The sequence below is a fragment of the Sorex fumeus genome, unplaced genomic scaffold, assembly GCF_029834395.1.
Source record: "Sorex fumeus unplaced genomic scaffold, SorFum_2.1 ptg000002l, whole genome shotgun sequence".
NCBI classification, from domain to species: domain Eukaryota; kingdom Metazoa; phylum Chordata; class Mammalia; order Eulipotyphla; family Soricidae; genus Sorex; species Sorex fumeus.
The window spans coordinates 72,869,208-72,882,439 of NW_026606059.1; the positions used below are offsets into that span (position 1 = coordinate 72,869,208).

The window sequence follows — 13,232 nt, forward strand, 5'->3', positions numbered from 1 at the left end:
GTAAAGAATGTTGCAAAAGGGAACCCTTGTGAACTTTTGGTAGAAATATAAATTAACGCAGCTAATGTGAAAATTGGCATGGAGGTTCCTCAAAGTTTTAAAAAGAACAACCACTTCCTCTAGCAATTCCACTTCTGCATATTTAACTCAAGAAAACAAAATCACTCTCTTCAGTGTTCTAGACCCTGACGCTCAATAAAACATTTATTTATTAAAATGAAGACATAGACACTACCTAAGTGTCCAGCAAGGAATGAATGAAAACATAAAATGTTCTGTGTGCGGGAACTTAGTCCTATACTAAGTTCCTCCCAACATGGGGAGTTAGTTTTCTCTCTTCTACTTTCCAATAAACTTTCTACTTTCTAAAATAAAAAGCGTTTTGTGTGCATAAAACATACGCACGATAAAATATTATTTAGTCATTATAAAATAAGGTACTCCCCGTGGCGTACCCAATATGCCAAATACCAGTAACAATGATGGGTCTCATTATCCTAACCCTGAAAGAGCCTTGAATATGGCACATTTTAAAAAATCTCAGGGCTGGGACGAAGGAGACGTTACTGGGGCCTGCTCCAGGCAATCAACGAACAACAGGATGGTCATCGTGATAAAATAAGGTAAACCTGGAATGTGGATGGGATGTATCTTGAGAACACTGCTAAATGTAGTAAATCATACAGAAAACTATCAATAGTTAGTGACTACTGTATATACAGAATCAAAAAGCAACAGAACTCACATATATTGACAACAGACTGATGATTGCAGGGGTGACTGGAAATGGGTAAAAGTGATTAAAAGGCATAAACCTCTACTTTTATAGTTTAAAAAAAATACTCTAAAACCATCTGTATTTTGAATGTCTTTGATCGTATACATGTATCATTACTCAAAAAAATCCAGAGAAGTTAGTATTATTCTTATTTCACAGAAAAGAAAGGCTCAGGTAGAAAAGGCTCAAAGAATTTGAGTAAAATGGCAGATCAATAGTCAATGAATCTTTTTAAAAACAGAATTCAAAGTCAGTTCTTACTCCAAAGCAAGATCACATTTCACTTGGTCGAAGATTATAAATGGATTATATTCTTATGTGAAATCCTATTTAGCAGAAGTTATTTACAGTAAGATTTTAATATCATTCTAACACTATTCTGAAGCTCAGAAACAAATGATCTTGCACAATTAATGATAATGCCAAGAGTACAGGAAGACGTACACATAGGCTCTAGCTTTTAATTTCTAAGTATGATCTTGAAATAGCCTAGTAATGTCAACAATGACCTTGTAAATATACAAGATTCCGTTACCTTTCCATGGCTTCAAATCTCATGCCAGTTAGTCGCTTGACTCTGTGACTACCAGGGAACTGTCTCCTCAACTCCTGAAGACAAAACTGAAAAATAGGGGAGGGAAAAAAAGACTTCAAGAACAGTAATTTCAGGGCGAAAGCCATAGAACAACTGGCAGGGAGCTTGCCTTTAAATGAGTCCAAACTGGGTTAGATCCCAGCACCACATACAGTCCCCAGAGTCCCGCCAGAAGTGATACCTGAGCACAGAGTCATGCGTAAGCTCTGAGCATTGCTCATTGTGGTCCAAACACCAAAATTGGGGGGGGGGGGGGGGGGGGGAGGGGAAGAATAGCAACTCTACTGTATCAAAAAATGGCTCATTTGATAACATTAAAAATATGAATTTTAACATTATCTTAATTTTACTAGTGTGATCTAATGACATGAGGTGAAATTAATCAGTTATAAACAATATGATAAAAGTACCATAAAATGACAATGAAATGGCAATAAATTCTTAGAAACTGATCATACTCTAAAATAAAAAATGAGAATATGAGGTTAACTAATAATTTCTCATACAGTGCCATAATATTCTTCCTTCAAAATTGTTTCCAGGACTTATCTGGTCCCACTTAATTGTCTACTGGCCTTTCATTCCTATGGCAACAGAATTCTGTCAGTAAAAATAAGGTTTTCTTTAATAGTATATTCAAGTCTCTACCAAATACTATAAGCACTTTAATTTTGTTCTATTAAAACATATTAATAAATCTGATCTCATAACCGATATTTGTACACATAACCATATTTGGGGTCAGAAAATTCAAGACCTTGGGGGGCTTGGAGTGGGAGTCATGGGAGAGATATTGGGATCATTGGTGGTAGAGAATAGGCACTGGCAGCTTGATGTATGACCGAAACGCAAGAATGAAACGCATTGTATGACCGAAACGCAAGAATGAAAGTTTGTAAGTCTGTAACTGTACCCCATGGTGATTCATTAATAAAAATTAAAAATAAAATACAAGACCAGGGTCAATACCAGTTAGAAGCCTACCACTATGTACGGCACAAGCTCCCCCAAGCACTGCCAGGAATGACGCTTGAGCATCAGAGCTACAAGTATACTCTGAGCACCACTAGGTGAGGACAAAATAAAATACAGACAAAATGCAGACATCATATCTACACCAATTTTCTTTGTGCAGATATTCATAATTCGCCTATCAGCTAAACTAATAAAATATTTATTGAGCACATATTATGTTCTCAGCAACTTAGCAATAGCACAGTGGTAGGGCGTTTGCCTTGCACGCAACCGGCCCAGCCGAGCTGGGTTCGATTCCTCCACCCCTCTTGGAGAGCCCGGCAAGCTACCGAAAGTATCTTGCCCACACAGCAAAGCCTGCTCCCTGTGATGTATTCAATATGCTAAACAAAAAAATACAAGGCCCGGGCCAATACCAGTTAGAAGCCTACCACTATGTATGGCACATGTTCCCCCAAGCATTGCCAGGAATGACCCTTGAGCATCAGAGCTAGGAGTATTACTAGACAGTAACAACAGGTATCACAATGGAGATGTTACTGGGCCCGCTCCAGCAAATCAATGAACAACGGGAAGAGAGTACTACAGTGCTATGAATTTTTTTTTTTTGCTTTTTGGGTCACACCCAGCAATGTACAGGGGTTACTCCTGGCTCATGCACTCAGGAATTACCCCTGGCGGTGCTCAGGGGACCATATGGGATGCTGGGATTTAAACCCCGGTCGGCTGCATACAAGGCAAACACCCTACCCGCTGTGCTATCACTCCAGCCCCTGCTATGAATGGTTAAGATGGCATTTTAGTGCACAAAAGTGTGACTAAAAATTGCCTTTAACTCATGATAAAACTAGTAAGCAATAATAAACATTTAAATAGGGAATTACAACTTTGAAAACTGTGGTTGAAATTTTGTCACACAAAAAATAATATACAATCAGTTAAAACTAAAGATACACTTTGGTTCTTTATTATCCTGGGAAACTCATATTAGTCACTCAAGCTAATCGTATAGAAACTTTGAGCCATTAATAAACAATGCATTACAAAATCAGTCACTGTCCAATCTGATCCCCTGCTTTATCAACATTATCATCTAATTCAATATCTTTCTTTACCAAATGATACTTAGCTATTTAAAAATAAATTTAAAAACTTTCCTTCATTAAATAACTTCCATTTCTGCAGATATTCAAAAGATTACCTCATAGAGCCTAAAGGTAATCAAAAAGTACTTGTAGAATATTTTTACCACCATCCCACTACAATTACATACCTAGCCAACATAAAGTAATTACTTTGGTTTGGTTGCTTTTTGGGAGGAAAGGGAGGTGGAGTCCACACTCAGTGCTCAGGGCTTATTCTTGGCTCTGCACCCAGGGATCACTCCTGGGACCTTCTGGGATATGGTGGCTATCAAATATGAGTTGGATGCATGCAAGGTAAGTGTCCTACCTGCTGTATAACTGCTCTAGCACCCATAACGTAATTACTTTGAAATGCTAATTCAGATATGCACATTTTCAGGTATTTCTACATTTTTAAATTTCTTTTTCATTTAGAAGTAAAATGAAATGTAATTTAAGAATGCAGCTTTATGGGAAGAATATTACAATTCTGCGTTCTGACTTACAAAATGAATGCAATGATGGTATCAACTACAAATTTATGAAATAAATGTGAAGATTAAATAAATCTTGACACAAAGCATTTACCATACCTATACTACCATACAACTGTTCAGAAATTATAACGATCATCAGTCTTGTATTTTAAGCAGTATTAGCATTTTATGTAGAATTTTACACCTGTTAGGATTTTCTAACAATTTAAGTACATACTCAAAATATCTAATAACTGCAGTAACATTTTATAGCACAAACATCATTCAACATTCAAAATACAATCTTGTTTTAAATGATCTGTTTCATACTTTAAAATCTATATCATAACTATGATTCATTAGGTGGAATCCTCCACCAGCTAATTTACTCTTTTAGCAAAACTATGATACCATGTATGTCTTAAGACTATCAAAAAGATTTAAGAGCATACTGCCTCTTAAAGTACTCACTGATTCCGACTGCTCTTAATCACAGCATTCAAAACCAGCTATAAAGTATTCAATGTCACATAGTGAATCTTACATACTTTATACAAAAATTAAGCAAAAATGTAAAACATAGTGAATTAAACACCTACCAATGCCAAGTCATCCCGACCATAATCTAGGGCTGCAATCATCACCTGCTCATATATAATCCAAACTAGACATAAAGAGAGGAAGTAAATAAATTTAATCATCTCACAACAAGAATTAGATAACATACTATTTTATTTCATATATTTTAAATTATTAGTTCTTAATAAAAATTCATTCATTATTACATTATATCTGGAACTAAGAGAATATCCTTTTAGTTTTTAGGCAATGTAAAATGTATTAATACCTAATAAAGTCAAATACTTAATACTTTTACTGTTTTTAATGATTTATAAAATGCATTTGATGAGATCAAGGCTGTAGCCTTGTGAACATTAAAAAATAACTACTTAATAATGTCTCTACTACCAGTAGTTATATAGTCCTCAAAATAAAGTATCTAAGCTTCCTGAGCTTTTTTAGTAACAAAAGTACAGATTGATATGAACGCGGGGGGGGGGGGGGGGGGGCGGTGGGGGATACCAAATGAAATATGGTTAAAAGAAAAAATCAGATATATAATAAAATAAAGAACATACTATCATCTCCCAGCTTAGAAGCATATTCATTAATTAATTCCTCTCCAACTTCAACAATTTGCTCACTATTTCGTGAATTTTCTTCTCTCCATTTTCTCATTTTATCTCGCATTTCTAAAACAAAAAACAAAAAGCAAAAAAGACAAGAGCAACATATCCTTTAGCAAACTGAAAATGCATTACAACCAATATTACAACCATGTTAAAAGTAATAAATAAGGTCTAGGGAATGTAGCTTAGACACTGAGTATTCGTTGCATAAACATGAGAGCCTGATGGATGGCACTGCAAAAAAAAAAAAAAGAAGTTAGGACGAGGATGTATAGGATGTATCTGTTTTAAAGAACCTCCACTATATTCAAACAACTATGGGTCTTCTCTTATTTGGAGTCATACAGTATTGTCAAGGTTAGATAAAATGATTTCTTTTCCCAGAAGAATAAAGTTATTTATAGAAATGTCAAAGATACCAAGAGGCTCCTGAAGTTTACCCAAATGCTGAACAATTATTTCTCACAACACTTCCTTAATAATGACATTAGTACATCAGCACACAATATATGGACACACAACTATCCATGGAAGCAAACAGTACAGAAACTAGAAGGAGGGAAATCCTTTGATTATATAAGTAAATTCCAAGGCTCTAGGAAGCAATAAATGTCTAAAGAATGACTTTCATATTGTAATAGAGAACTCAAGTTTTTAAAAAGGGTATGGAGATGAAGACCTACCCCAGCAAACAAGTCTTCACCACATTCATCCATGCCTTCCTACTCATATCTCTCTAAAGCTTACTCATTTAAAGTACTACATTTTTCATTCCAAAAACATAAACACTGAATAGATTTAAATGGTTGAATAGATGTCAAACAATTGTTGAACACATAAGCGCATATATATGTAAGACACCTATAGAAAAAATGTGTAGTACAAGGAATTCTCAACACTTTTAATATAAATTCTCTTCCTAATTGCAGTTTGAAGTCTATTCATTTTTTTTCATTAAGATGAAAATAAAGCCTAACTAAATTTATAAAGTGTTTCAGAAACCATTACAAATTAACGTATTAATTTCTCCCACTAAACCCTGGAAATCAGCTTAACACTCACTGCAGGAAGTGGTAAAGTTGAAATGAGTCTTAGAAGATGAATTCAACATTCAAGGAAAAACGTAATTGCAACATAAAAACTCATGGTAATTAAAAGTAATAAAGAATAGGATCAAGAGATGAGGAGGCAGGAAGAACAATTAATTAATTTTATTTCATATGAAAGAATTTGAAGTTTTTGGAAGATGCAGAAGTAAAAAGTGTTAAGCAAAGAAAAGCAATATGAACAATTATGATCAAATAAATAGGCATATTAGAAATTTCACTCTAGAGAAGATAAAATCCCACAAAAACAAAAAAAAGAAGATTAAAATAGAATGAAGTGAAACTGAAAGAATGCACAGCTTACTGTTGATTTCACTCTAAAAGACTTCAAGCAAGAAATCTATGCTTAGAAAAAGTATTAAGGGCATTCAAGGTAGGAAAGGAAGAAATCAAGCAGATGATATGATACTATACTTAGAGAACCCTAAAACCTCTACCAAGAAACTCCTAGAAACAATAGACTTGTACAGTACAGTGGCAGACTATAAAATCAATACCCAAAAATCCATGGCTTTCCTATACGCAAACAGTGAAAGAGAAGAAAGTGACATGAAGAAAACAATCCCCTTCACAATTGTGTCCCAGAAAATCAAGTACCTAGGAATCAGCTTAACTAAGGAAGTAAAAGACCTGTACAAAGAAAACTACAAAACGCTACTTCGGAAATAAAAGAGGACACGAGAAAATGGAAAGATATCCTCTGCACATGGATCGGGAGAATTAGCACAGCAGGTAGGACATTTGCCTTGCACACGGCTGACACGGCTGACCCAGGTTCGATTCCTCCACCCCTCTCGGAGAGCCCAGCAAGCTACCGAGAGTATCTCGCCCGCACAGCAAAGCCTGGCAAGCAACCCGTGACGTATTGGATATGCCAAACACAGTAACAACAAGTCTCACAATGGAGACGTTGCTGGGCCCACTCAAGCAAAATCGATGGACAATGGGAGGACAGTGCTCTCTGCTCAGTCACAACTTAGATGGAACTGGTGTGCATTATATTAAGCAAAGTAAGTCAGAAGGAGGGTGAAAACAAATGCTCTCACTTAGCTAAGTGATGTATACAGAAACACAATGGCATGGATCATACCGAATGCTAGCAACTCCTTGACTTTTGAACACAAAACTGAATAACCAAGCAGTGAGGCAGGGGAAGAGGGAAGGAAAAGGGCGATTAGAAATGAACTAAGTTCAGTGGCAGAGGGAATTTGCACTCTCCTGATGGGACGGTGCAGAAATCTCATACAACAAAACCATCAAAATTATCACTACTTGGATTTTTTTTTCAAAATGTGTATATTTTTTCACTAGTGTAAAACAATTTTTTAAAAAATTGTTATTAATCATGTTACCTTAAGCAAAAAAAAGACAATCAAGGAAAGAATGTAAGATCCAAAGATCATATATTAACCAAAACTCAGTTCTAAACATAAAAGGCACAAAACGCTAAACTACATAAACATAAACTACATAAACATAAAACTACAAAACGCTACTTCGGAAATAAAAGAGGACACGAGAAAATGGAAAGATATCCTCTGCACATGGATCGGGAGAATTAGCACAGCAGGTAGGACATTTGCCTTGCACACGGCTGACACGGCTGACCCAGATTGGGTCAACATGCACGATACCGTACAGTGCACTTTTCCTAAGAATCTACTAGAAAACAGATTTACGCAAAGGAACTAGGGATATAAAGACATGAGTTCTAATTTACAGAACTGAGAACAATGACTTATAAGAACGGAGGTCTGCCTAATCATCTATGACTTAGCAGGGCAGATATAATGCAGCTTTCTAAAACTGGGTGGGAAAGAGAGCATACATAATTTTAAAAGGAAGTATTTTCAGTAACACTGCTGACACTAGTATTTTCCTAAGGCTAGCAGTTGAAATTAAATAATTACAGAATATCCTAATTCTTATTATAAATAATTATGGAATATCCTAATTTGTACTCTGGAGAATTAAACGGTCTCATGGAGTAGAGAGACATAAAATTAAATCCTCTACCACTTGAATGGCTCTAAAGTCGAGGGCAGGGAGAGGGGGAGTGTGGCAAAATGACACAGAGTGTGTCCATGCCATTTCTGAGCTCACCGCACTTATCATTGCTTCCAATCAACCTAGAAGTTCTCCAGCCCTACAGTTTAGAAAAATTTATGGATGATTTCCTCCATAGACATGAGTGATAATTGAACCCTCATGATTAACTCAATCCAAATCTATCTGCTCTCTGAAAAAAATCAAGGTAAGGCTAAAAGTTCCAACCCTTTAATCCTGACTTTACTTTTTTGAGGGACGAGTTCCATCATGAAACTAGTCAAGCCACTAGCATACAGAAAGGCACTCATCATTCTGGAAAGTCCAACCATTTTAGAAACTCCAGTCAGGAACCCAGGATTAGGATCAAATATAACAAAATGTTCCTATCAATCCCACAGCTCAGGAAATTGTGAGGGTTTAGGAACTAGTCAGGAACTGGGGGTGAAGACCTGTTATATATCCTTTACTGTATAACAAAATGCCATGCCTATTATCTTTAGATTCAATATTTTGGTTCTCGGACCCCATTTAAATCACCTTCCCTACACAAAGTTCGCCAACTGTCTTAAATTCACATTTGTTTCCATCTGGCAGATTATTATGCTGCGGAGGAAGAGCCTTAAAAATATAAATTATGTAGTGTCTTGTAGCACTGGTGGCAGGACTACACCCCTTGCCTGTATCTTGGCACCCCAATCAAGAAATACTAGCCTGGAGGTCCAGGAACGGCTCAGTGGCTAAAGGCACCGCAGGTGTGAGGCCTGGAGTGTTGTGTGCCCCAATTCTCTCCTGTCTGGGATCCCCTGTATTCAAAACAGAGTGCGGGACTCAGGTGAGCACTACAACTAATGATGGGGAGCACTCCTGCCAGGAATCTAATCCCTGGTAACATGTCAGCACCACAGCAAACACGGTCAGCAAAAAAACAGAATGTGCATGAGTAGCACAACTAAATGAGCCCAAGCCCTAGTGAGCACTAAGGTCACATATGTGAGCACTGCAACTGGGTGTGTGTGAACCCCAGTCATCACAGAAACAATAGGCACCAAAGAGAGGGCGGTGGGAGCAAAAAGAAATGATTGAATAAAACAGAAAGAGAAAATACTAGTCCAAAGCCAGGGATCTAGCTCAAGAGGGAGAGCATGTGCTGGGAGTATCTGCGAGGCCCTGAGTTTGATCCTAGACACCACATGGCACCATTAACAAATCCGGTTGCTAATCTACATGAGCACCATTGGTGAGATATTGTAAGTTTATCAAAGTAAGTAAAGTAAAGGCCCTCCCGTTGATCATCGATTTGCTCGAGCGGGCCCAGTAACGTCTCCATTGGAGACTTTGTTGTTACTGTGTCTGGCATATCGAATACTCTCGGTAGCTTGCCGGGCTCTCCGAGAGGGGGAAGTAAAGGCCCTCCCATTGATCATCGATTTGCTGGAGCGGGCCCAGTAACGTCTCCATTGGAGATTTTGTTGTTACTGTGTCTGGCATATCGAATATGTCGTGGGGAGCTTGCCAGGCTCTGCCGTGCAGGCGAGATACTCTGGGTAGCTTGCCAGGCTCTCCGAGAGGGGCGGAGGAATCGAACTCGGGTCGGCCATGTTGGCTGCGTGCAAGGCAAACGCCCTACCACTGTGCTATCGCTCCAGCCATTGTAAGTTTACAGAGCCATATATATGTATATGTGTGTATATATATGTATATGTGTATATATATGTGTGTGTATATATATACATATATATAAGTTTTACTGTCTTTAACATGGAAAAAGAATAAAGAGCCTTTTAGCAGCATCAGCAGATGGTCTTTTAGATTAGCTTTTTGTTTACTGGGGGCTAAACCTATATTCCTAGTGGTGCTCATATATGTATGGAACTTTCATCTATAAAGTCCAAACTCCTTAGGCTAGCACTGGAGGCCCCAATTATCTGTCTAGGTGTTACCGGGTAAAATGGCTCTCAGAAAACACACATCCATATCCTAATCTTTAGTTGAAAAGTGAAAATAGGGGTATGTTCCATAAGATCCAGGATCAACCCTGTTCAACAATGTTCAGCACTGCAGCCTCAAGAACTGAAATAGCACCTGATGCAAAACACTCAAAATACATTTTTCAATTAACAAGCTGTTCAGCATACAGACTAACAGCTAAAGCTAGGTGTGGATAAGACTACCTGTAGAAAATGCTAAACTTTTGTTTTCTGATCTCTGAAAATTAATAAGACCTTTTCCCAAAAATATGTGTATATTTATATTCATTTTTCACAACTTTAGAGAATTCACAGACCATTTAATTTAATGCCTGCATTAGTTACTAAGAACTACCAATAATAAGAGAGCTAAGAACTATATGGACAACAAAAGTTAAGACGCAAATGAATTACGAGAACTCACTAAAAGCTAAAAGGAAAGTCTAAAAAGCAAAAAAAAAAAAAAAGGACTTGAAGAATGTTATCAAGAAATTAAGCAAACTGTGATTGATATTCTAAGTTAAAATGAAGTAAATTGTGAATATAAACAATAATAACTGGCTCAAATAGTTATTTCAATAAATGTCCATTTAGTGCCTATTAAATCTTAGACACTGTACTTGCTATCCTATCTATATCCTGCTGAAATATCCTTTCTCAGGAAACATGACTGTATCTTTCTTAGAACATTTTCCCATTCCCTACTCCTACTAATTTCTCAAGTGAAAACTATTAACGTTCAACTGGACAAGTAACTATATCACTTACACGAAGCTCAACAGAGTCTCACAAGTCTCAAAATAGCTCACAAAAGTCTCTCTCTTTCCATCTTTGCTTTGGGGACCTTACCCTGGAGTGCCCAGGGACTACTGCAGTGCCAGGGACAAAACTGAGGTCAGCTGCATGAAAGGAATGTGCCTATTCCCTGGACTGCCTCTCTGGCCCAAATCTGTATTTCTGTTAAATAAGCCAATGACACATATTTATTTACCTTCTTAACAATGTATGACCTCTATGTACATTGTTGTGCAACCAATACCCACAACTCTTTGCTTTGGGGGCCACACCCTGCCACGCGCAGGGCTTCCCTAGCTCTGTGATCATGAATCAGTTCCGATGGTGCTGGGGACTGACACAGTCAGCCACATACAAGACAAGTGCCTTACACCTGGCACTCTATCCGGTTTAGGGATCTCTATTCTTCCTTCCAGAAAAGATTATAATCATCTTCAATTTCTATAACTTTAATTCATGATGTAATTGGAATTCTTAAAGACAAAGGTCTAACCAAATATCCCAAAACTCTCTCCCCCACAAAAATCTCTAATCATCTTCCTTAAATATCTGTTTCCAGTGATGGCAGGAAGTTGACAGTAGTGGGTGGGATTGGTTATGAAACATTGAATGCCTGATGTCAACAACGAGAGCAATAGTACAGTAGGTAGGGTGCTGGCCTTGCACATGGCCCACCCAGGTAAGATCCCCGGCATCCCATAAGGTCCCCTGAGCCCTCCAGAAGTGATTCCTCAGTGCAGAGCCAGGAGTAACCCTGAGAACTACTGGATGTGGCCCAAATCAAAAATAAATACAGGGTCAGAGATAGTACAGCACTTGATCTGCATGTGGCCGAGCAGGGTTAGATCCCCAGCATCCCATATGATACCCTGAGTAGTGTCAGGAGTAATTCCTAAATGTAGAGACAGAAATAACCGTTGAGCATTGCCAGTGGTGGCAAAAAAAAACTAAAAATAAATAATAAATAAATAAATTTGTTCCCACCCTTCTTCACTGTCTTGCAGGACTGTTGGTCTGGTTCAACCTCTACAGAAAATAGTATGGGGGTGTCTCAAAAAATTAAAATTAGGGGGCCACATGGTAGTACTACAGGTACTACCCCGCACTTGCCTTGCACAGGGCCTACCTGGGTTCAACACCCATCGTTCCAAAGACCCAGGGATTCCCCTGTCATCTATCCCCACAAAGCAAAAACACTGATTCATAAAGATACACAAATACCCATTCACACAGCAGCTCTATTGGTAATAGCCAAGATCTGGAAATAATGCAAGTGGCCAACAACAGATGAGATAAAAAGAAATGTGGTATATGTCACTGTCACTGTCCTCCCGCGGTTCATCGATTTGCTCGAGCGGGCCCAGTAATGTCTCCATTGTGACAATTGTTACTGTGTTTGGCATATCGAATACGTCACGGGTAGCTTGCCAGGCTTTGCTGTGAGGGCAAGATACTCTCGGTAGCTTGACGGGCTCTCCGAGAGGGGCGGAGGAATCGAACTCAGGTCGGCCATGTTGGCCGCGTGCAAAGCAAACGCCCTACCACTGTGCTATCACTCCAGCCTGTGGTATATGTACATTGTGAAATACTACTCAGCTTCAAGATGAAATCCTGCAGTGTGCTTGACCTGGGTGGCAAAGGATATAGTCTGCTAAGCGAAAGAAGCCAGAGAAAATGATAAGCAACAGATTACTTCATTTGTAGAGTATAAAGAAACAAAGCAAGGGAATAAATAATGACTGAGGGAAACAGCAACTGAGATACTGCCAAAAGAATTGAGCTGGGAGTGGGGCGGGAATGATGGTACAGCAGGTAGCGCATCTGACTTGCACACAGCTGACCCAAGTCCGATCCCCAGTATCCCATACAGTGCTCCAAGCACTGCCAACAGTTATTCCTTAGTGTAGAGCCAGAAGAAACCCCTAAGCATTGCCGGGAAGTAGGGGGAGAATGGCCAGCTCTGGTTGGAGGCATGGTAGGGAGAGTAGCATTAAATATCAATACTATCGTAAACCATGGTAACTCAATTCTGAAAATCTGCTACTACATCTTCTAAACCTCTGGGGGAAAAAAATCTGTACCACTACTTTCTTAAACAGTTCCTCAAACAGAGTTCTAGAAAGGTAGAAATATTCAGTGACACAAGCAAACTATACGTGAAGTGAGTTGGCCTCTAT

General features: G+C 38.3%; 1 protein-coding gene across 1 annotated transcript in view; it reads right to left on the reverse strand.

The window, feature by feature from the left end:
• Positions 1 to 13,232, reverse strand: part of EMC2 (ER membrane protein complex subunit 2) — a 47,377-nt gene that overhangs the window by 32,074 nt on the left and 2,071 nt on the right. The window contains exons 2-4 of the mRNA XM_056109435.1: positions 5,088 to 5,201; positions 4,548 to 4,612; positions 1,314 to 1,399 (exon numbers count right to left, since the gene is read on the reverse strand). Coding sequence (XP_055965410.1) covers positions 1,314 to 1,399; positions 4,548 to 4,612; positions 5,088 to 5,201 — 265 coding nt within the window. The remainder of the gene's footprint in view (positions 1 to 1,313; positions 1,400 to 4,547; positions 4,613 to 5,087; positions 5,202 to 13,232) is intronic.